This window comes from Lasioglossum baleicum, chromosome 13, assembly GCF_051020765.1.
Source record: "Lasioglossum baleicum chromosome 13, iyLasBale1, whole genome shotgun sequence".
NCBI lineage: Eukaryota > Metazoa > Arthropoda > Insecta > Hymenoptera > Halictidae > Lasioglossum > Lasioglossum baleicum.
The window spans coordinates 15,006,901-15,031,265 of NC_134941.1; the positions used below are offsets into that span (position 1 = coordinate 15,006,901).

The window sequence follows — 24,365 nt, forward strand, 5'->3', positions numbered from 1 at the left end:
TCTCGGGGTAATTAAGTTAGAGTTCTGTGGAGATGAATCTTAGGTGATTTGTTTCGACAACATCAGCGTACAATTCTGTTAGGTCGTTCGGAAGGTGATTTCATTTTTCGTGTAGAGGTGGCATTGGCTTTAATTTTCACCGTTTATTCGAATTGCAGTGCTGCCCTCGGAGAACCAGCAGGACACCTATACGCCTAACTGCGTGTCGATGTACTCTGGCCACGGAACGTCCTCCTCTTCGCTACCTCTGGTACCCAGCAAGTCCAGCGACCCGGACATCTTCGCCGGTGGAGGAACCGGAAGCGGAAGTCCAGGCTACCACTACGGCTCCTGGACTCCAGGACCTGTCACACCAGTCCCGGTTGCCTCGCACAACTACAACCCTAACTACCAAGGCTATTACAACAATCCCAGTCAGAATTACATCAGTCCAGCGCCGATGGTCCTGTGTCCACAACTTTACAGCACCGTGAACCAGAATCAGATCCATTTACACCTTCACGGGGACTTGAGTGACGAACAGGTCACCATAGCTGGTAGCAATCTAACCATCAGCAGCAACAGACTGGAGATCGGAGTCCTCGGTGAGGAGAACGAGCAGAGGAACGACGTCTGGAGACCTTACTGAGAGGATCCTGCGGATGGAGTGTTCGAACTCCTTGGAGAAGACTTGGAGGAAGTGGAGGAAACTATACCCGGTGTTTAATTGTGATATTGACATGGTGTTCTAGCTCTTGAGGAGGTTTGAAACAGAGTAGAGACGAATTTGACGACTCTACGATGGTTTTGATAGTGATAGTTGATGGTGTTTGGAGAAGACGATAGTGAGTCTACGAGTCTCCGAGTGAACTGATCGGATTCGCGAGTGACCAGTGTCTCAAGGACCTCTAGATTGTGATTCGGCGGGGTGCGGAGAGCGTGTTCGACGAGGTTGATAGTCATGTAACGTTGTAAATACACAGATATTTTCCATGAAATAAAGTCTTGCCTGAACAGGTTCCTGAAAATCCCCTTTTTCCGCGTAGGTTTTCATTCTCTCTTTCTCGTTTCTGGAGCTGAGCTTCCGCTGCTCGGAGGATTTACGTGTGTCGGGTGTCGGGAATCGTTTACGTTTCCCTCGGGAATCGAGACGGTTTGCGAAGGAGAGGGGGAACGTAGGATGAAAGGATCGCCTTCATTAGCGAGCGAATATCCTTTTCGGCAGCGGCAAGTAGAAAAATCTTTATCTGGCCGTTTCGCATGGGGGCAAACCACAGAGAAACGGCTCGCCTCCTCCCTCCCATCAGGCCACGGATAATCCTTTTCACGAGCGCAGCGAGCTCTATTTAATATTTAAAGCACGCTGGAAATGACGAACGGATGGATAGTTGCGGTCTACGCCGGCCAGCCTCGCAGTGTCCTACGTCCCTTTATTAGCAATCCGGACTCGCTCTAGTGTCCCTGTCCCTCCGACGGGATCCCTGCCGTACCGGGACGCCATTTTTGTTGCCATCAACTGGCCAGCTGCATTAAACTTCCACGGAATTAACGGCCATGTCGAAAATCCGCCACGGAAACTCGAACGTGCTCTGTTTTATTAAAAGCTTGCACCGTGAAATTCTTAAATTCCCGATTTTCACGATATTATAGATCAATTCGTTTCATCGTGACAGCTTAGCATCAAATATTTGGCGACTCTTCTGCCGAAGGAAATTATATTGCAGTTAAACGGCCGATTTGAAGATTTCTCAATGAATTTTGAATAGTTCTGAAGATTGCGTTGTGCAATCGCGCTGTAGAAAGTCAGTTAAATGTCGAGTCCCCAGGAAAATTGCTCGCCGAAAGAGGAATTAATAGATGAGCCGATGCATAGGACGAAGAAGGCAATCATCGTGATTGGGAGGTTGCAGCTACAGCTGCATTTCCCGTTTACAAACGATCTCTTCTTTTCGACTATAATCGCGACGAAAAGGGAAGAGGATTATTCTACGAGGAGAGACGAGCGGAATTCCTTAACTGCAATTTATCTTTTCGGTTAAATGCGCTTTCCCGCTGCGCAACGCGGGCAATTACACGTAATGATCAAAACGATGATTGAATATAAAAAATAATCTTGAATAGCGAGAGTGGGAGAACGATATGAATATTCGCGGTGTTTAGATTTTCTCGGAGGAACCCTGTTCCTTCTATGTGTTCCTCGTAGACGATGAGACGCTTCCCGGTGACTTCTTTCGCTTCCTCTTCGGTCATGTTTACTGCCCCAGCGAATGGGACTCCAGGACAGGAATAAAAGCGTGGAATAAGCCGAGAGGCGGCCGTCGCTCGTAAGCTTTCCTCTTTACGAGGACGACTCGACCGCAGACAAGAGTCTCCCGCCCTTTCCTGTGCCCGTTAAAATGAAGTAAAATGCTGTCCGCCTCGCAGGAAATAGTCGACACCTTCGATACATCTTGGAATTTGTCGTTGACCCTCCGCGAGACTCTCGCGCGCTCCTCCAAACGTAATTTTACACCCCTTCAACCAAAATACCAACTCCAAACCCATAAAACTCGAACCCTGTCCATTCTTTCAATAGGAAAGAATTTATTTAATTTTCAATTATAGACATTAATTAAGAGATTCCGTGCTTTACCGTGGAAATGACGGGCCAAGGTTCATAATAAATGCACCTTTTATTCGTTCATACTGTTTCTCGTACACATAGGCAATCTGTTCAGCCTTAGAGTCGCAGTTCGTACTTCGTTACAATGGAAAGGAAACAGGGTTGTACGTAGGCACGTTTTATTATCGATTATTAATCCGTCCGCAATGTTTTTCACTCGTTCCCTTTTTTTCCTTCGCGAAGAAAATTAAACGTCTCGACGTTCAACAACATTATTATTTTTTCCAACACCGAACGGCCGGCAGAGTCCAGGACAGAATATCGCGTGGAGAAAAAACACCGAAACGGCGATCAAACGTATAAAACGTTCGGAGAAATCCCGGTTTTTCATTTTCTCGTTTCTGTCTCTAATTTACAAACGGCATACAAAATATATTGTATAATATATTATATCGAAGCGATAAAACGAAAAACAAATTCGACTAGCCGTCCGCTAAACAACACGGAAAATTAACGAGAAAAATATCTAGCTGCTCCCGTTCGATCCCCGAGATCGGTCGGGAGTACTATTTACAATAAAATTCTAACGATATTGTTCTTCTTCGTCTGCTACGATTCTTCATTCTTCCTCTTCTTCTTCTTTTTTAATTCTTTGGCAAACACTGGGAGGATCTGTTAATATACATCCTCCTCGAAACTCTTTTCTGTAACATTTCTAAACGTTTCTAACCTTCGGATTCAACGACAATTCTTAACTTTTCTAGCTCACTAATTACATTTAGATTCTCTTCTCTTACTACGAAAAATAATCAATTACACGTGGGGTGGAGAGATGCTGCTTTCGACTAGGGTGGGCTGCGAGATGGCGATACATTGTTGGACAACATTTTAGAAAACAATCTTCAGAAACAACGTGAACAGAGAAAAATTTGAATTTTCAAGTAACTCGAAATATTATACAGTTGCAAATTTACCTGAACACTTCCAGTTCTTACTTCTCAGTACTCTTACTACAGACATGAATTAGTGTAAAGGGAGAAATGATTCTCTTTTTGATTTTGCTGTCGAACGCCACTTCGCCGCCAAACGGAAACGGAGGTGCAGCAAGGATGAGATTCGAATAACAGAGTCAGGTACCATTTTTGGGGACCGTGGAAGGGAAAATGGTAAGTCGAGCAGCTCGCGGAATCCATCTTGCTGGTCGCTGGCAGCGAGTCTCCGGCGCGACTGGACCGCAAACTACAGTTAAGCGCAAAGAGCATAAAATGAGGATCGGGAGATGTGCGTGCAGAGTGGATCGTAAATAAAATCCTCGTCCCTCCGTGTCGACGCGTCGCGTCGGGACGTCGCTAGAGATCGCAGAGAAAACGGGACACCGTTTCTTTCATCCGCGGAGAATCGGGAATTGGCTATTGTCTGTTGTGTGCATACACCACTTCCGGTCGTTTCCGGCGTGTCCTACGCCGCTGCGTTCTTTTCGAAACTCTTCTCGCCTCGCCCACGAAACGCGACAATCTTAAAACTGGTCCTCGATCTTCGATTTTTCCATTTTTAAAGTGAAGCGCGAGATCGGATAAACATATTGACTGGTACCCAAAGTTAATTTGGAGTTTGCAGTGTGTAGCGCCGATGATGAAATGATCCTGGAAATAGGCTGTCTTCTCTAGATCGTGGAAAAAATTGTATATAGGACCGGAACATTTTTGCAGTTCTTCTGGAGTTGTGAAAGTTAATTGCCCTGAAAATGGTCTTGCGTGTCGATGTCCATTTGTCAGAGCAGATAGGAATGATGCAAGATCTTTTGTTTTAACAGTCGTGGTAAAATGGTCTGAGCCCTAGTGGCTATTCTTCTGCCATTCTCCTGTTTGTTAACGACGAGGACTGGAACGATGGAATTAACTGTGAGAATTAATCACTTCTCTTAAGTGGGAGAATCGTCTTCACGTTTCCAGCTCGTATTCCGTGGGAAATAATGGGCAACCGTTCCTGGAGGACCTTGCCCATGGGGTGCTCGTCAGGATCTGCACGCCGTTCACGAAGACCGGGAGTAGCGGTGTCAGTTTGTCAGTCTGGAAGAATTTTCAATTGAAATTAACATTACACAATTACAATTACATAATTACACGAGAAGACCCTTCGTCAACTCACCGATAAAGCTAAGGTCCAATCCAAAACGGTGCACAGAGTCTCGGCCCAGGCCCTCCTGTGCGCCTCGCTGTCTTTATGAACATTGGTCTTTCTCTGGAAAGAATTGTCCCTCATAGAGACTCCTTGCCCTGCATCCTCCCCCTCATCCTTCAAGAAAGGATTCATCCTGAAGCCCCTCTTACTACGTCGATAATCCCTCAACAGTTCATCAACGTCATCCAAGCACGCTGGTGAAATCATCTTTTCTTCGATCTTCGAAGACGTCCTCGGAGACATCTCCAGATCATTAGACGAGGCGGACACTGATCTCTTCCTTAGTTCCATGACCGATCTGCACCTCAAGGCTGCAGCATTGAAGGACTCGAACTTCTGATAATCCTCTATTTCACTGGGAATGATGAACTTCAAAGAATTCCTCCTAGACAGGAGACAAGCGTCGCTCTTCCTCTTCTGCATTCTCGATCGCCTGTAACTGGACATCTCGTCTACGACTAGACTCGTGCTCGTTGCCAACACCTCCGAGACCGAGGTCCCAAAAGATCCTGCGGACTCTGCTCTCCTTAGAGGACTCATTTTATAATAAAGATCGTCAGAGCGATTTATCATTCGAGGAGGCGCAGGAGTCATCGAACAGTATTTCCCGTCGATATAACCTTCGCTGGAGGTGCCTCCCGACCTGTCAAGGTAGACTATCTTCTCGGTGACAGAGCCTAATCGAGACACCGGCCTGGAGTTGTCAGTTTCTGGCTCGCTGGGCGGGCCAGAGTCAGTAGAATACTCCACCGCTAGGTCAGACAGTCTAAAATGCCTCACATCTTCGTCCGACTCTGGTCCCAGTTCGTCCAAACCACTTTCATCGTCGAGGTTAGGATTGTAGGCTTCGATATCGTCCTGGTCGTCAACCTGATCCTCCAGATCCTCTAACTCCTGACGGAAGGCTTGGCGGAAATCCTGACGGTAGTCCGGTCGAAACTCCTGATGGAAATCTCTGTGGAAATCCTGATGGAACTCCACCGGAGCGTTTACAGATCTGTCGATGATCGGCTCCTTCCTGGTGATCTCTGGGTAGTCATCAGGCTGCGCTACCAGCAGGAAAATCTTCCTTTCGGAGAAACTGTCGATCCTGGTGTGCTTTCCATCTTTGTCCAGGACCACGTCCACGTAGCTCTCGCAAAGTTCCTCGAAAGTGGTCTGCGCCTGTCTCAAGTACTTTGATAGTTTCCCGAATTTCTGATCTTTAGGGTATTCCCTGTCTTCGGGGCTGTAGGTTAGCAGAGACTTGACAGTTTCAAGGTCCGACTCAGTCGCCTCTATCTCGCGAAGACAGAGCTCGAAGAGCGTGACGATCTTAATAATCCAAGCTGCTCCGGCTTGGCGATAGAGGTTCGCTGGTTGCTGGAGGTTTGCTACCTTTTGAACCAGGAATTTCAGACCTGGTCGACAGTCGAATTTCAAGGCTGCCGCGTAGGACAGGTCCAGGGCTGAGAGGAATATGTCCACGTGCTGGCTGGACAAGTATGACAAGCAACCGGATGTTGAGTCCTTTGGCGACGCTGAGCCCATCGAGTGGGGGATCACGTGCGATAGACTGCAATTTTAACGATGTTCGCGTATCAACTATCGTTCAAAATTCGTTCGCTCATTTTCATTGAATTGTGTGTGATTATTATAGAAACTGGAAATATGCGAACCAAAAACCAGAATGTTGGTTTGTCTATACAGCCATATTGCAAGGATAATCGGTTAGAGATTACTAAATTACCCATTTTTGTGATAAATGCATGAAGATCCGGTGTCTAGTTATTACCAATGAAAATAGGATATGATTTGATAGCAGTTTCGCGAAATCTCGACCTACCTGGGGAAGGACGAGTCATTGTTCTGCAGAAGAACACTGGCGATGCAATGTAGCAGCATCTGGTGCACCAAAAGGCCTACCACCAGCGCCCTCAGCTGCACTCGTACGATATAGAGATCAGGATTGAGCGTAGATCCCACCGAAGGTGGATAGAGCAGAAATACGTAGGACCTGTCGTCCGACATGCTCGAGGAATCTTCAGGATGTTGTTCCTCCAGGAGGAACACCTGGAGATCACAAGAACCTGTATTTGTCGATGATCGAGGTCGATCGTTCGACGCACGATCCTTCCGGAATCCTCGAACCTATTCGAAATCTTCCTCTTTCCGCCACGATGTTCGGTAATTAATGAATTTGTTTCCTTCTCGATCTTTTGATTCGAAATCGTTGATATGTTCGATGTTTCTTAGCTCGAGAAGTTGCAGAAGCGATCGTGCGTGGTATTTCGAGATTTTGCCGTTTAATGATAATTGTGATTGGTGACTAACGATGACAGTCCGTCGGTGAATGATCGATCGTCAGAACCAACGTTTTGCTATAGCTCGACCTAACAAGTGATCCCGTTAATTCGCCTCGGTCATTGAAAATACGTGTGCATTCTACGAAAGCTGCAGCTTCTAGGATTGGTGTCGTATATCTCATCACGTACATATTATGTGACAGTGAAATTCTAGCCATGGACTCAAGCCATGGATTTTAATGGTGATACGCAAGACCGTGCCAAGTTAACTTTGAATGATGTCTCGGCAAGCGACGGGGTCCTTCGATCCTCGGTCAATTCGAATCAATTGTCAAAGTACGTCCACTGGAGAAAGCACAATTCTATTGCAAATTTGCTAATCTACAATTTGCTAATCATTAGACTGCGGATCTTTATGCGAATTAAAAATGGCAAGAAGCGAATTTCATCTTCTCACATTTGCTATAAATGCGTAAAGGCCCTCAGTCTACAGTGATTACTAAAATTTTCGTCGTGGGAGTGAGGTTGCTGTTCAAGCTGCAACAATTGCAGCGAAGTTAGAATGTTTTACGATGATAAGACGAATTGTTCGAGGAAGGACCTCGCCAAGGAGGTTCTGCAGCCTGACCTGTGCCTTCTACCAGCGAGTGCAAACATCTAAACGAGGTGATCGGTTACCAAAATCGTGTATTCGTCTCTCTCTTTCGCTCTCTTCGCGTCGACAGGCTTACTTCGAACTCCTCTCTCTCTCCCTCTCTCTCCCTCTCTCTCTCTGTTCCCGGTCCGGCATTTTCCATTTGATATCCCGGGGCCGACTGAGGGAATTAAGGGGGTGCAATACAACAACGAAAACCAGCAGATAATAAAAGCATCTGTATTTGATCAACAGTGTGCGTCGGACACATCGAGTGGTACAAAAATACAGATTAAAAGACACGAGTGTGTTTCACAATATCGATGCAATACACACGTACACACACACGTACACGCATGTGGCATGATCTTTTAGTCTCTTTCTTCAACGAACACTCGGACAGTCTTCTATTTTTGTTGCGAACGCTGCTGTGTGACGTAGAAACTGGTAATCGAGTTTCGTTTCGAGTTTCGATTGGGCGCGAATGATCTGCCCGGTTTGAGCAATAGAACGTTTAGAATCGGTCATTATTAAGTATAACAGCGGATCTTGTGCGGTTGATGCGAGGATTATTCGAAAGTTGGATATCTAAAACGTGTTTTTGTTTTTCTACGAATTTTTATTCGATTCCAGTGTGTTTAACCCTTAACAACGTGTTCGTTTAGATTGCTTAGTTCTCTTCGTTGTGGTCAGACCATTCTGGGATAATGTTTTTGCAATTTTCAAGACTGTGAAATTGTTGTTCACTGATTTTCGAAGACTCTCTTTGTCTGTGTCGCTCTGCAAAATTGTTCTGCAATGCAATATGCCGATCAAATCAGTACAGAATAGAAGCAGCAGTGGTTCACGCATCAATCATGTTCAGACCCGCGAACACGTGTATAATCGAAAAAAAGGCGTAGCTTCCATACAGAAAACGTTGATAACATTAGACAAAGCGCAATAGATCAATTAAATAAAGCAATCAAGCGATAGAATATAAAATTTTGGATTCTGCGTATTAATTCATTTCAGAACGTGTCCGAATGGTTTGATTGTTAAGGGTTGTTTAAGAAGGTTCGCACAAGCATCCGCAGTCGACGACAGAGCATTCGCGCGGCCCTGAACAATTTAGCAACGGCTTCTCGCGATTCTACGTCACGGTGTGCACAATCAGCCATACAGATGCAAGCTCGAACACACGAAGAAGCGCACGATCCACGAGGCACGTTTAGCGAAAGAAAAATATATATATATATATGGAATATTTATGTATATATATATGTATAATAGAGAGAGTATATCCGAATGTTATCGTCTACGATCACAATTTGCGAGGGAAACGATCTCCAAAGGCAGAAAGCGGTAATTGCGGTGGACCGAAGTCGCGGTTGTACGTATGGATCGATAGCAGGCCTGTCGACGACGATCTCGCGAGTCTCTAAATCCCTTTCGACGGATCCCGGCGGATCTATCGATCAGCTCCGAGAGTCGTTCGTCTGTTTGCTTTTATTTTTCCTATCGATTTATTTTTTTCTCTCGTTTTTTCTCCATTATTATTCGTAATCTTTCGGTTTGTTAAAAAATTTCGTTCTTTCTGTTGTCGTTTAAAATCCATGACGTGAGTTACCGTGGGCGGCTAGAGCCAATGGGGGCCCGTGTTCGACGTAGTGTTAGTGTAATCGAGGGGTGTCGTGTGCTGCCTACAACCGACGGAGTAGGAGGTAGTGTGCTGGTCGATCAGTGTCGTCTCAATGGTCATCGAATCCTGGAAAGGTGTCGTCGGCAGTGACGCCGCATTCTGTCTCTTGATGGCAGACAATACCTCGCGCAGCTGGCTCACCTGGGAGCAAGTCAGGTCAGGAGGGCACCACGTGTCTCTCACTCGCTGGCAATTGCCGATATACAATAATACAGATACTTCTATGTACACAACACTCTCTCTCCCACTCACAACGGACCCGGATTATACTGCGAAGCTACTCTCGACTACCGCCGCGAAACCAACCCTAATTTACCCACCGTTTATTCAACAACTCCCAAGCAACCCTCCTTCGTTCGATCGGCAAACCACCGGAGCATGATTCGAGTCTGCTCGCTTCTCTTGCACGACAAATCCTTACAAATATGCTACAACTTGCAAAACAACGAATACAAGACACCATCAACCCTGCGATTTATTTTACGGTTTCAGTGATTAGAACTTTCTTCGTAGTTTCGTAGTATGCCTACATGTTCTCCAATAGCTAACCGAAATGGAATTTCATCTCGGTTCAAAGGAAATTAATAACATACACATTTATCAGACTCTGTTCAGAATCTTCAGTATCGGCTCTACAGCTCCCACCACAAGAGAAGCAGCATTTCTAATTTTCCAACCACCCCCTTGGGAGTTCCGGAATAAAACATCAAACAACCCGACGGCCTCGTAAAACTGAAATTTCAGAACCGCGGATACCGTATTCTAGATCAAGTGCCGCCCCGAGCACGGTGTCGACCGAACGGAAAAAAAGAAGAAAGAAGACGCTTCAGCGGAGAAATTCATGGCGTATGTGAGAGGGCACAAAGAAGCACAACGAACGTCAAACAGCCAGAAGTGAATTACTCTCCTTCCAGATAGAGGATCGAGACATAGAAGCAACAATGTGGCAACCTACCTGGGCGGCGAGCTGTCGCAGACGTTCCGACTCCTCGATGGTTGCGTCCCGTCGCGCGGCAACCTTCACCTGAGCTACGTCGCCGTAAAAGGATTCCGATCTCGGCGAGAAAGCCATGGTCAGCTGGTGCAACTCTTGCAGGGAATTCGAACAGGCGCGGTAACAGGCCACGCCGCAGACCTCCCATTGTTCTGGGGTGAGAAGCGGACCGCTGTTCACCAGGACGTGCCTGCACAGAATAGAATTCGTTTGGTTCACCTTCCGGAACATCAACTTCACCCCAAATCCTCCTTCAACCTACTTCAATCTGTTTCGTTCGAGCTAAATTCCATTAAACTTCACTCCACGAGTGATCAACACCTCCTTCGAGCTTCATTTCGCAGCTGAGTTAAATGTTCATCCAAGTCAACCCTCTCAAAATAGCTAGCTAAGTATTTGCCAGGAAGAGGAAGGATTTGACGAGTCTCAGAAGCTGATAGATGCAAAGCTGAAGCTTAGGGTACTGAAATGGAGGTCCGGGAGCAGATCGAAGTGGGTTGACGGGAGTGGGTGACGCCTAGGATTTCAGCGCAGGATCCCGTTCGTCATTCACTGGCGGGCTAGCAATCTGGCCGCGAACCTGTCCCGTTTTTAAACTCGGCGCACGCCTGTACATCGATACCTCGCGATCGACCCCGGCAAAGGATTGAATTACACAGCTCGATGTACGGGCTCGTGCATTAATACGGAGAAAACGCGCGCGAATGGATACAGAACCCCGGTGTGCCCAAGAGGCACCGATCGAACCTCGGGAGAACAACGAGAGAAAGAGAGGAGAGGCTTAGTCGCGTGTATAGGCAGTCGCACACGTTTCTGTCTTGTCCGTGTGTTGCCGGCACGACGCTCCGGGGGTGTCGAGTGTCGGTGGCTACCTTATCCCACCGGACAGCCTGTCAAACTTCGTTATCATCTTACACGCACGCTACGCCCGTAACGACGATATATCTAACCTCCGCCGATGGACATTCCATCGAACCTCCGCGTTATGATTCACCCTTTCTCTCGCCGAGGATCGGTCATGCTTCAACCGTAGCCCTAACTAGAGAAGGATTTCAGTAACTGAATATTTAACTCCAAATATCTAGGAGAACGATTAAGGGGGTAGAATCATCTCCAGGATTGCAAGGGTGCGGGGTGCGCCTTCTTATTTCTCGATAATGCAAAGATGGGATTTTTCCGTAGTCAAAACCGCTAGATAAAAGATCAATCTAGGCCGTGACCCTTTTTCCAGTCCTGCAAAAACGAGTCTACTCCCTTAAATTAAATTAAAAATCCTCGGCAGCTCGATAAATGATCGAACAGTACTAAATCCTAGAGTTTCATTCCCGAACTTCCTAGGGCATCTGATCGGAAGTCAGCTTACCTAATGCACGCGCAGCCTAATCGTGCAATGCTCTCGGTAGGCTGCACGACGCATTCCGCCATCACCAGTAGCAGTTGTTTCAACATCAACGTCGTCGCCGGTAGATAAGCTTCGTTTCTCGCAACTTCAGGACCTAGAACGACGACCAGACTCGTTAACAAAAATTCCCATCTCCTACTCGAACCGTTCAAAGCCTTTCATAGTCACCTTGAAGATGAGTCAAGTAATCGACAACTAGATCAGTGATGAGGCCGCAGCATTGTTTGAAATTCGGCGCGAAGTTGTCCCAGCCCCTGAAGATCTTCGAGGTTTTTCTGAGCCAGTTCTGGACCATGGGAAGAAGCAGATGATTCACGCAGTAGAGGCCGAACGCTGGTCCAGGTACGTTCAAGGTGTCCCGTAGCAAATGGAAGAGAGTTTCCAAGGTGTGAGGCTGGTAACGTTTCGGGCAGATCATGGTAGCGCTGGCTAGACCCTCGATGAGGATGTACCAGACTCTTAAGATGCCGCTAGGCTTGTCCATGCTCTGCAGGGTCGTGATCGTGTGAACGTTCTCCATAAGGACGTCGTGAGGCCTTTCGGGAATGGTCTCTTGTATGGATTCGGCGTGCTTGTCGAACCTGATCACTTCGGAATTGGGGATCAAGGGATCGACGTACTGAGGTATCGTGGAAACCTGGATCCTCTGCGCTGAATGAAAGATCGGACAGGCTGGCATGCCGTACATCGAAGCTAAAATATCGCTGCAGCTCAACAGGTACTTGAGACTCTCCACACAGAGTCTCATTCGTTTGGACTCGGCGATGTCGACTTGCTCCTGTTCGTCCTGGTGACCCTCCGCGTCGCCGATTCCCCTTACGTGTCGCAACAGACACAGGATGCAATCTAGCGCGGCGTTCGCGAACACTAAGGTGTTGTCCGTGGACAGGAAGACTCTGAAGACCTCGAGGAGCGGGGCTGACTCCACGGAATCTGAATTGCCGACCGAAGCTACACGTAGCGCGCCGAAGAGCGGACGCCAGCCTGACCGGATCTCGGTACGGTTGGTCTCGACGAACTCGCAGATACAGCTGACGATCTGCCAGAGGATTGCTTTTGTCAGAAATTTCCGGAAATTTGCGAGATAGTTCTTAATTGTAAAATTATTCTTATATAAGGGCTAGACAGTTGGAGAGCGTTCAAGGGAGAGGGGAATCACGGAGAAAGAGGGGATTCAGAGAGAAGGAGGTTGAGGACAATATGTCCTCAATATAAGGGGTTCAGAGAAGTGAGAAAAATATTCAGGAAGGAGAAGTAGAAGTGGAAGGAGCATAGGAGTCCCTCCCAAGCTCTGGACCGAAACTCCCAGGACTTTATCAAATTCCTGATAGTTCCCGATAGAGCCCGGGACGAACTGAGAATTTTGACAGTGTCACCTGTATTTATAGACCTTCATGAACTTGTGAGCATGACCATATATGGATTGTGGTAACGATCTTGACAGTCTAACTCTTTCGCTCTCTATTTCTAGATTATTAAAACAGTCATATATAGTTATCTAGGGGTCCAGAGAATGTTATAGGTGTGTCTCTTTATGTCTTGTGTCTGAGGTCACCCATCCACCCTCGTCTAAAAAAGCCTTGACTTAGTATGATATATTTTACAAGCCACCTACTTGATCCTGCACATCGCTGTCACAAAGTTCTAGGCACAAGAGGTTCTCGAATGGCTTGAAGAGTGCTTCGTTGAAGTGGAAATGCGGCAACTCGACTTGCTCGTTCAACAAGGCTGCCATGGAATCGTGAATACACTGAACCGCTTTCTTCGAGATACTGCGATCTTTGTGGCAAGCTGCCTCCATGAAGTGCGGTCCAAGGATACTCCAGACCTAACAATCATTCCCGATAAATTAACAGAAAACTAGGAACAACGATCCCTGAACTCGTTTAGAAAATGATTGAAAATATTCCTACCCTCATTACATGAATCAGAGGCCTTCCACTTTTCACGCATTTCAGCATCACCTCTCCCAATCTAGCCAACAATAAAACGTTCATCTCGTTCTCTCTTGGCTTGCTCCTGCGCCACCAGAATCTCTTATTATCCTTGCATCCGTCTGTCGTTTTAAACAACTGGGCCTTGCTGGCCTTGCAAAGCGCAGTTAAAAATAAGCATAACGCTCTTAAATTCAACTTCAAGGCTGCGTTCTCGAAGAGCCTGTCGACCTGTTGCGACAGGACACAGATGATCTTGGCCGCGTAATCGGCTGGAAGAATGCCATTGAACTGACTGTCCGCGTTCGACTCTTGAATGATCTCTGGAATAGTGTCCGAGCTAGGGTTCTGGGTATAGGGACTGGACAAGAAGCTGTAGACATCGACGCTGTAAGAAGAACACTTTGTTAATCACCTGAGAACTTCCTTTCAAGCTTAAGTGGAACCTTGAGAATAATTACCAGCTCTCTTCCTCGTCGGCTATGTTAAAACTCAACCTCAACCTGTCCTGACTCCCCTTCGCATCCCCATTCGCAGTGTCCTTCTTCTCCTTCTTCTGCTGAGCCTTCGGCAACGATGGATTTTGGTTTCTCCCGAAGAAATCGTGCTCCAACTTGCTCACATACAAGCAGCAACTTTACAAGAAAAGAAGGATCATGTTATAAGCTAGCATTCTCTTGAATCCAAAATAAGAATCGATGATTCTTACGTGAAAACGTGTGGCCAGCAGTCGCTGCCATGGCTGCCAAGCTCCAGACCCTTGCCCAGAAGAACATCCATGCTCAGCGCATGAGATGTGTGAATATTGGTTGCCCTATTCTGCAATTTCAATCGCAGGACATCTTTCGTTCTTGTAATCTTTGATATAGACTGCTCTGTGCAGGCCGCTTTGGCCAATAAAGCGAAAATCGAGCCGCAGCGATTCTGCAGACCTAAATAACGAAGTATCAAGATCATTAGCAACTCTTCGAGTATCCTAGAAAATGATCAAACTCACCAAGAATGTTGCTCAGAATCGCAGCTTTATGAAGACCTTCCAAAGATAACACCACGGTGTCCCTGATGCCTCTCCTGCCACCATCTCTGTTCAATATCCCCTTATTGTTTTCTTCTTTAGGGGGATTCAGACCAGTTGTTAGAACAGTCATCATGCTTCCCCAGCAGCAAGTTAGGACTCTTCTAGAAAGTTTGGCGCCCGCTTCAGCCTCTGGCGTTGGCTCGCTTCGAGACAGCTGAGCCTTTTCTAGCCTTATGTAGTCCGAGAGAAGCTGTCCTCCTCTTTGGCTACCAGGGATTCCATCAACGTCTTTAAGAAACAAATTCAAGTTATTGAATTCTGTCAGGTCTTGATCAGTTGGAAGAAGTCTACTCACCAGTTAGAACGTTTATCAGAGCACTGTGCTCTGTATAGTGAGGATTGTAGCCACACTTCTCGAGCAGATTGCAGGCCAGTACTTGCTGATAGAGTTCAGACAACCAGGTCGCTGACAAGTAAACCAGGACTCCTGACCCGTGCACTTCTTCCACAAATTGTTCCTGAGGAGACACAATGCTTATACCAACTCTGAAATTATTATAGGAAATATTCTGAATATTATACCTCGCTGATTGGAACTTGGCGACTCTCTTCATGGTAGTAATTGATCCTGATCAGCTTTACATTCAGCAGCAAGGCTGCGTAGGTGGCTAGGTAGATCCCATCGGCATTCATGATCGTGATCAACGCGCAGGAGTCAGTGCTTATGTCAGTCTGCTCCTGGATCTTCTGCTGGGCTGTGAAGACCCCTGAAATTGAAGAATATCATTGTAAAACGAGTTTAATTGTGGTTGTAAACAACTTCATACCTTGACAGTATTCCGAAGCAAAGTTCTGCAAAGCCTCGTCAACCTCTATGTTGCTCCTCAGGCTCAACACCATAGGGATCAGGTCGCTCTTCAGAGTCTTCACGAACTTCCTAGCATTATGTCTTTCCACGTCAACGTTACATTCGTCAGCCACTTGTCTCCCAACATGAAGACACTTTGGAAGCTTCTCTAATCTCAACCTCTCCCTTTCGTTCTCCATCGCGTAATCATTGTCCTCCAAACTGTTCTCTTCTTGAACTTCGTCGGAATCATTTTGAGGTCCTTCGGTGTCCGTAGAATCGCCGTCTTCGGAGGGTCCGTGCCCTGAAGAGTCCGAGTCGGAGCCTATTCCCTTCTTCATCAGCTCCAATTGCTCTCTAAAAGTAGATTACACTCATTACATATCCTGTACATGTTTTGTCGTCGTTAATTTCAGATTCACCTGTAAGTTTTCGGTAGCCTAGCCATGCTCTGGTACGTCAGTGGCCCCCTATAGTCGCAGGACTCCAGGTCCTCGTACAGACTATTGATCGCGCACGTGTAAGTGTGATTAATGGCCTTGCCCTCGCACAGTTCCTGAAGAGCGGAGAGCATCGCGACCACGCACGAAACACTAGCGTGCAGAATACTCAGTCCGCCGGTCGTTGATTCCTCGATCGAGTCCATTGCCCTAAGATCGAGTCGACAGATTATCGCAATCCTCTTACGAGACAAAAGAGACAACTTACAGTCTCATCAACGCCATGTCGCTCTGTATATGACTGGACCGGTCCTCTTCTACCAACAACGGTCCTGCGAAGTCTACCATTCGACTGGGACTACGAAGAAGCTCCTTCAGGGCTTTCAGAGGCTCTAGACGTTGCTGAGGAGGCGGATACAGCAGCATTCGATGAAACACCGACTCTAAAACTGGTCTGAGCGGGCCCACGCAACCTACCAGTCGGACCAACTCTGTTCCAATACTGGAAGAAACAAAAATGCATTTATTGTAGATTTTTCAAGATACTGAGAAGATGAGAAGAATTAAAACATTAATCCACGTGCCTGTAGACAGTCTTAGCCTGATGGCTATCAAAGCTCAGTGAAGTCGCAAGGTATCCAGAACCCCTGCCCACTTCATTCTCCTTGCCCTCCCTGGACGTGAACGTTTTGTCAACCCTTGGTGTACCAAGGAAAGCTATCAACGCGGGGCAGAACTTCTGCCAAAGGAAAGTGGTGAAGTGAGCGTTGGTGTGAATCTTTTGCGGTAGCGATGAGATCAAGGTGTGCAGGCACTCCAAAAGGAAGACCACGGTGTTGCCGTTCCTTCCGTTGCTGGAACAGGATTTCCTACGATTCGAAAATGCAGTCTTCTCGACGAGATTAACGACCGTTTCATCTTACTTTTGAGCCTCGTCCAGCTTGCTGCAGATGTACTGGAGGATCGGCAGAGCCTCGTTGAAACAGGACACCCCCCTCTCCCATAGGTTCTTGTTCTTCTTCGCGTTCTCGTCCATTTCTTGGCACTCTTCGTCTGTAGGGGATAGCGTTTGTCATTATGCTAACCAGTCTCCCGACAGAAAATAAGCCGACGGTCACGGAATCCCTGAATTGAGCACGCGAACACTGTGCTCTCTATCGATCAAACTTCTGTCGGACTCCTTTTAGAATGTACTATCTCTTTTTCGAATACACGGTCTCTTTCTAGTGCATTCTTTCCAAAGAATCAGATGCGGGGAAAATGACTTTAGCGTTTTCTGGGAAGAAAAGACTACAGATTTTTTAACAGAACGAATGTCTAGCTTCGTCGTGATTTTTCTACGCCTGTATGCATCCTAAATTTTTAATTTACTAGCTACTTATGTTAGTTGATCAAATTCAGCCCTCTTTTGTAAATGAGTCCAGTTTTGACATCAATTACCTAAGAACAGACAGAAGGACCGCAGAGTCTGACTAGTGGCAGCCTGGGCGGCGGTCCTGACAGCCTGATTCCCATTTTCGAAGGCCTCGCAGCAGGTAGTGAGAATGGCGATGATCAAGCGGCCGTTCATCGTCCAATAAGATGAACAAGCGACCTGTAGGAGAACCTGTAAAAAAAACCAAGCTGTAGCTCTTCTTCGAGGTCTGATCAATTCATACTAAAATCGAACTGACTTTTAGCATATCCGTCTGCGTGTCGTCGGACTGCGACAAGATAGAGCCCATCGCGTGCAACATTTGCGCAGGCAGCCATAGGGAGTCATCCTCTGGTTCGTAAGGTGACTGGAACCTGTCGTCTCTCAACATTTTCTACATTTCAAAAATAAAAATTTTGATCAATGAAAAAATTCAGAAAAGAATAAACGCGTCTGGTTTTTTTAAATATATAAGTAAGCTAGATGGAGTATTTATTCCGTTTTCGAACGAAGTGTTAAAATGCAGGAATGGCATGTCAGGAACGTTTTAAGCGACACAGCTGTTCGTCGATATCTCGCGCTTTATCGCTAAGTTCCTTCCCGCAAGCGGATGTATGCGTATGTACGAGGTTGTAATAGAATGGTGTACGTTTTATGCGGGAAAAAGAGGTGTCTCAGAAAAATTGAACCACGCACATGTAATCCCGACAGACCGAACGCGACGAATTTGCTCCTCTTGGTCTCCAGTGCTAGCTGAAAGGTGTGTAGACATTTCGCTCGCAGTTCGTGGGGCGGATCACGCAGCAACGCTTGCTGCTTCTCGAGGAAATCTGCGGGAAACATCAGAAAATCCTCTGCCATCAACAGTTACGGAACATAATAACTAGCCAACGGATTTCATGCATTTGTGACAAAAATGAGTGGGTGTAACTTAAAACAATAAAAACATTAAAAGAATTTTAAAAATACTGTTACTGTTTTAAAAATCAATTTCTGTTTTACTCCAGTTTGTTGCGAATCAGGTGAAAAAAATATTTATTTTGCACAAAGATCCGCTGTCTAATAATTACCAGAGTGACCGACGCAATTATAATCAGCACAAAAGAAAAATGCTGGTATAAATTATTCTCAGAAAACAAATCGTCAAAAAATAGCTTAATGAAAAATGAGGGAAAAATTAGAGTCCAAAGAGTGGAAGTGATGAGGATTATTTGTTGCAGGATGCAGCGATTAATTTTCGCAGCGGAACATATTGCGAAACAGCGAGGGGATGTTATGCGAGGGTAGTTATCTCGAGTGTTGAACCCAGTGGAAAGGAATTCGAGTTTTTTCGCGGAGATAGAGGCAAACGAGGATGGTTTTGAGATATGGGGTTGAATGGGCTCACCGTGCGCTTCCTGCGCCGATTTCCGCAAATTCTGTAGCTTCGCATTGCTGGACTCCCTGACGATCTGCAGCAGGAGATCCTCCATGTCACGGTGGACTAACACGCGACTGATCGATAGCGGGAGTGCCAATGCACGCCTGGCTATACGCGCACGCCCAGGGCCGTATCAAGACCCCCTGCCCAGGGAAATTCATACTTTTTCTCGAAGAGTCAGCGGGCTTTCGAATTTGCTTCGTAAACAACGCAAATCTGCAAACAAGAAAATACGTACAACCAACTGAAATCGACAAGTATAGAACTTTTGCTCTGAACTTTGACAAATATATAATTAACCTTATTTATACTCGAGTGGTCTAATCAATTACTAAACATTTAAGTACTGTACGAGGTATTATATCAATCCCATACCCATGAAATTTAACCCTTTGCACTCGGGGCTATTTTAACTGGAAAATTAAACATTTCTTTCTCCCTAGCGTATAATTCCATATGTTCTTTTTCTTTTGATGGATGTGAAATTCATATAATACCTCATACAATACTTAACTGTTTGGTTATCGGTTAGATATACCGACATATTTATAATGTAAACAATGTTTTGAATAATGAGACAGCAATTTTTAATGGTGCCTCTCTCTCTCCGAGATGGAGAGCGCGAAATATTCTAGGTTGAACAAATATTTACTTTTCGAGTTACAATAGCAGTGCAAAGGGTCAACTATTTCGCATATTTATTTCTAATACTTTACTGCTTCGCGATTGTTACCAATTCGTGAATAAATACCATTCGTTTCTGTCCAGATTTCAAATTCCCGTGGGATCGAATTTTGAGTCCTTGCGTACACAAATGTTCTTCACGGATATCGATATATTCAAATGTATAGATGCCATAGTGCATATACGCTTTTTATACTCTGATGTTTACTCGAACACTGATACAAAAATCAACAGAGATCGTGGCGTGGCGCTGAACGGTAGTCACGTGACCGCGGCCGATCAGTTGCCAAAGATGGCGACGGAGAGTGACAGGAATAACAGTCTGTACGAGTTCGCTGTGAATTTTATAGGTGAAAACTTGTTTTTTAAATAAACCAAGAGCATACATGAGTACATTTAACAAGTACGTTGTATAATTTCATTGTTCTCTGTGATAGCATTGGCAGTCGGGCTTCTCCATCGCTGGCATGTATCGACAATGTTCGAAAACGACCGGCATTTCTCGCATTTGTCCGAGATCGAGAGGGAAATGTCGTTTCGCACGGAAATGGTACGAAATCTTGATCGAATTACAAAATGCCGAATTCAATCCTCCGTACAAAAATGTCGGGTATAGTACTCGTTTGTTTTCTCTTATTTCGCAGGGAATGTATTACTCCTACTTCAAGACTATCGCGGAATCGAAGACGTTCATGGAAGGTTGGGAAAAAGTCAGCCACGATAACATTTCCGAGTATGGCAATGTCATAAATGCCGGTAGAAAATATAGTCTGCTGCCAGAGGTAATGTACTCTGAGCTGGTAATTCCCATTTTAGACTGTGAACGTTTGTGTAAATATTTAGTAATGTATACAGAAGGGTACACTGGTTTCTTTGACATTCCGAGGTCATCGAAATCAGTTAAGTTGATACGAAAACAACTGTGGACTGCGCTACGCAGAATTTTATAAAATTGAATGAATGTAAATTCACAGTCTACTTAAAACAATGATAGACAATAACATTTTCTGGTTTGCAGTTGGTAATTGGCTGGCTATATCATTCCGCCAAGGATTTGGGGGCAATTTCTGTAGAAGAGTGCTGGCAAGTGAGACTTGTTTATATCGGATTTGTATCCAGAGTATAGCTTTCGTACTCGCGAGTACCTAATTCCTCAATCTTAACACTTTATCTATCGAAAGTCTAATCGCTGGTAGATAATGTGTTAAGATGTCTCGCATTCAACTCTGAATACAATAAAACGTAATACAGCCGTCTCCTATACAGTGACCAGAAAAGTGTGGCTTTCAGATAGAAAGAGGAGAAGGAGTGCCTCCTGTGACCAGCTGCGAGGGCCTGGGAGTTCCGGTATATTTCTACTTGGCCGTTGTGTGGGTCCACACGATACTCACTGCAGCCACACTGTTCCACTATTCCACGTACCTGGGCAAGAGCCTGGGCAGCGGAATCATCGCTGTGCTCTTGTTCTTCTACAACCACAATGAATGTACACGAGTACAATGGACTCCGCCGCTCCGCGAGAGTTTCGCCTACCCTATGATTCTGTATCAGATGTACACGGTGACCATGATCGTGAGAGAAAGCTCGAATCACATGAACATACCGAAAACTTTAGTGCTGGTGCGTTGAGCCTGGACTTACACCGAAATCTAAAATACCGGTATGACGTCATACCGCTATATGTAAATACCGGTATGTTTACTTATATTTACCGGTAATCTTCTCGATTTTCTTCTTTTCGGTAATGTATCGGTTTCGGTATAGCTTTGCTGACGTAATACCGGTTTTAGTCTCGTTTCCAGGATTGATTCTCATTTCTCGATAATGCAAAGACGGAGTTTTTCAGTGGTGAAAAGCGTTAGATAAAAGTTCGATCTAGGTCGCAGTCGCCCTCGAAAGTCATAAAGCTGCGCGTGTAAACTTAAGATAGGACTTTTGACGGGGGATTGCGGCCTTGATTGATCTTTTATGTAGCGCTTTCGACTAGGGCTGTAACTTTCACGTATTCCTGCCGAATACGTGAGTTTTGCCAAGCGCAAAGCCTGTCTTGCCTTTCTTTCCATTTAGTCCGCGATATCCGATTTCACCGAATTTAATCAAACTCATTAAAATTTTGTTTGCAAAGTATTATTTTTGAAGTACATTCGTGATATGATCCCGAAATTTATTAATAGAATGCAATCTTTTAAATTTAATTTAATTACGAGAAGTCCAAACGGAAAGTTTAGTGTCAGTCACCGGTGACTGAAAGTTAATATTTTTATTTATCAAAAATCGTGACATGGTATGAAACTCATAAGTTACAACTTCATACTTTCGGAAGACTGAAATTTCGAGCACTTGGAAGACCTCGAAGCTTAGAAACTTCGAAACTTCGAAGTTCCCTTCGTTCCTTCGAATCCTTCGAAGCTTCGGAAAAGTTACAGTCCTACTTTCGACTACCGAAAAACCCTATCTTTGCGTTATCGAGACATGAGAAGGCGCATCCCGCACCCTTGCAATCCCGGAAACGAGTCCACCCCCTTAAGTTCCCGTTTGAGCCTGGGAACGCCAACGATCCGGGAACCTCTGTGATCTAACCGACACTTGAATCGTTTCAGAAAGTTGGATGGTCGACGCTGATAAGCTTGTGCTACTGGCAGTTCTCGCACTACGTGTTCACCACCCAGATCATCGCACTGTTGATACTCAAATGGATGAAGGTGATACCAAACGATATATACAGATCCATCTGTTTGTCGCACTTATGGCCGATATACATAGCCACAAAGATAACCGACGGAAACTCGTTGCACTACTCGTTGTACCAATGCCTGCTGGTGACCAGCGTTCTCATAACCCTTTTGGAGGTCTCGATCCGATTCATCGGCAGGGAACTGCAGACAGGTTTGGAGATAGTTCTCGTAGTGATCAGCACAAGATTCTTGAAGTCCCTGTTGTCGCTAATATCCGAGGACGACGCGCACGTGTTCGGTATACTGAAAGCGAAGCTGACCAGCTACAAAGACTTCCACACGATGCTCTACACTTGTTCGAGCGAATTCGATTTCCTACCGTTCAGAAGCTACGACGCTATCATAAGGACTCTGCTATTGCCGCTCGCCGTGCTAGCTGGGGTTCTGATAGTGTACTATTGGTACAGGGGCTTCAGGAGCAAAGGGTATCCCAAGTGCGTAGAGGCGGATCTCGCGTACAATGGACTGCAAACTGGCGCGTTTATAATCATGGCTGTGTTCATCATGAGATTGAAGCTGTTCATGAATCCGCATCTCTGTATAATCGCCGGGACCGTATGCGCTAGTAGATACCTGGACAAAGTTGGGTTGAAGAATAACATGGTAAAAACTGCTCTGGCGGTTCTGGTGATATCGGCGATGTCTTATCATGGGCTAGAGAGGCTACGCGAGGAGAGAAACAGCATTGGTAATTATGAGAGAGTATGAATGGGGGTAGTACATCACGTATTTGATCTTTTAACATTGCAGGTGAGTTCAGCAACATCGAACAGGAAGAGCTATTCGAGTGGATAAAGAAGAACACTCCGGAACACGCGGTGTTCGCCGGCAAGATGTCCTTGATGGCGAACCTGATGCTGTCGACTGGCAGGCCTATTGTCAATAACCCCTATTACGAGAGCAAGGAGATGAGGTGCGGGGATTTAGAGTCTTTGATTGGTTTGTTTACTATCAGCTCTTTTGTTTCAGGGATAGGACGATGAAGGTGTACGAGATATTCAGCAGAAAAGACGTGTCCTCGGTATACATGACACTGAGGAACATGAAAGTTGGATACGTTATCTTGGAAGGGCCCACGTGTCTGGGCTTCGCGAAATTGTAATTAATCTCCCAGGATTTTTAATACTTTGCGCTCTGACCTGTTCAAAATTTTGAGCCAGTCGAGTGGAAAGGATTAATAAAAAGGATGTATCCTATTTCGGATATAGCCAAGAATGTTTTATCGTTTCAGGCCACAGGGCTGCCAGATGATCGATCTCTGGGACCTAGTTGACAACGGGGCAGCCAAGGCCATCGGGAAACCACCCCTCTGCCCTACTTTGTACCAAGGGAACGCGTATCCCTTTAAAAGGGCGTTCGTCAACCATAGATACGTTGTCCTACAATTAGACTATTCTCAATACGTCGAGCTGAAACCAAAGAACCCTTTGCACTACCAAGCTTGAGGACATTTGATTTCGGGAGTGATAAAATGAATATACCTCGAAAGAAGATATTTTTCCGGGAGAGAGAGAGTGAGAAAGGCAGTTATGTATCATACTTATATATATATTTTTTGTAAACACAGATGCGTGAGTGCGAGCCAAAGCAGAGATGTTAGTTAATAGGTTTTCAATAAAAGGTTAGGCTGATTTTCTAAGAGGCGCGTTTGTGACCTGATCTATCCTGGATCCTCTACTCCAGTTCAATGTGTTGTGAACTAGTTTAGACACATTGTTTATAGTTTGGTTCGTATGTTAAATAATCAATTCTAAAATTAAATCATGTTCAAATTGTCCAGGTCTTGTCGAATATTTTTAAAAATGTGTATCGAGAGTGTTTTCTGGTATTTCTAGTTTTTATTTAACTAAAATAAAGGTCTGGCTCTTTCCGGCTGACACTTTTTAATATTCTATAAGCGTGCAGCAAATTCAAACTTCTAGGAGGAGCGCAATTTGAAAAATCGAATTTTTTCCCCCGATTTTCCAGAAAGTCGGCCGCGTTTTCGAAGGAGGTAATCACGGCGAGGAATCGGAATCGGGCGACGAAAAATCGAACCTCGCCGCGAAGATAGCTCCGTTATAGCCACGCGGCGTAGCACCTTCACTTCGCCGTGTAACAGGCAGTATAGTCGGA

At 45.6% G+C, this 24,365-nt stretch overlaps 3 protein-coding genes across 5 annotated transcripts in view; 2 read left to right on the forward strand and 1 right to left on the reverse strand.

The window, feature by feature from the left end:
• The window catches only part of LOC143214819 (uncharacterized), a 35,193-nt gene extending 32,542 nt beyond the window's left edge, over positions 1–2,651 (forward strand). For both annotated transcript variants that reach the window (XM_076436256.1, XM_076436257.1), the window contains one exon: positions 159–2,651. In XM_076436256.1, coding sequence (XP_076292371.1) covers positions 159–628 — 470 coding nt within the window. In that variant the 3' untranslated portion in view covers positions 629–2,651. The remainder of the gene's footprint in view (positions 1–158) is intronic.
• LOC143214806 (brefeldin A-inhibited guanine nucleotide-exchange protein 3) lies at positions 2,633–18,934 on the reverse strand. Of its 2 annotated transcripts, none has more exons than XM_076436215.1 (22): positions 18,799–18,934; positions 18,108–18,241; positions 17,671–17,805; positions 17,438–17,603; positions 16,921–17,050; positions 16,582–16,851; positions 16,266–16,499; positions 15,980–16,207; positions 15,538–15,914; positions 15,293–15,477; positions 15,066–15,228; positions 14,690–14,998; positions 14,402–14,624; positions 14,154–14,327; positions 13,672–14,080; positions 13,374–13,586; positions 11,927–12,797; positions 11,720–11,852; positions 10,318–10,546; positions 6,588–6,814; positions 4,730–6,317; positions 2,633–4,650 (listed from the first exon to the last, which is right to left on the reverse strand). In XM_076436215.1, exons 1-22 carry the CDS (start codon positions 18,881–18,883, stop codon positions 4,522–4,524), a joined length of 6,612 nt encoding a protein of 2,203 aa, XP_076292330.1. In that variant the 5' UTR covers positions 18,884–18,934; the 3' UTR covers positions 2,633–4,521. The 2 variants fall into 2 exon arrangements, with proteins under 2 accessions (XP_076292330.1, XP_076292328.1); XM_076436213.1 differs by having other exon boundaries at positions 16,582–16,866.
• On the forward strand, positions 18,910–23,888 carry LOC143214810 (C-mannosyltransferase dpy-19). Its single transcript, XM_076436225.1, has 10 exons — positions 18,910–19,088; positions 19,600–19,865; positions 19,953–20,065; positions 20,160–20,297; positions 20,534–20,602; positions 20,806–21,135; positions 22,116–22,938; positions 23,001–23,163; positions 23,220–23,348; positions 23,482–23,888. The coding sequence occupies exons 1-10, from the start codon at positions 18,928–18,930 to the stop codon at positions 23,693–23,695; spliced, it is 2,406 nt and encodes an 801-aa protein (XP_076292340.1). The 5' UTR covers positions 18,910–18,927; the 3' UTR covers positions 23,696–23,888.
• Positions 23,889–24,365: the final 477 nt, after the last annotated feature.

Bases quoted from the DNA above. Each gene is read 5' to 3' on its own strand.
- LOC143214806 (XM_076436213.1), bottom strand. From the start codon at position 18,883: ATGGAGGATCTCCTGCTGCAGATCGTCAGGGAGTCCAGCAATGCGAAG. The intron at 14,328-14,401 runs GTAAGAATCATC...TTTCTTGTAAAG, and splicing joins TGCTGGCCACACGTTTTCAC to TTGCTGCTTGTATGTGAGCA. The intron at 6,815-10,317 runs GTAGGTTGCCAC...TGTGATCTCCAG, and splicing joins TGCGACAGCTCGCCGCCCAG to GTGTTCCTCCTGGAGGAACA.
- LOC143214810 (XM_076436225.1), top strand. From the start codon at position 18,928: ATGCACGCCTGGCTATACGCGCACGCCCAGGGCCGTATCAAGACCCCC. The intron at 20,603-20,805 runs GTGAGACTTGTT...TGTGGCTTTCAG, and splicing joins CTGTAGAAGAGTGCTGGCAA to ATAGAAAGAGGAGAAGGAGT. The intron at 21,136-22,115 runs GTGCGTTGAGCC...GAATCGTTTCAG, and splicing joins TACCGAAAACTTTAGTGCTG to AAAGTTGGATGGTCGACGCT.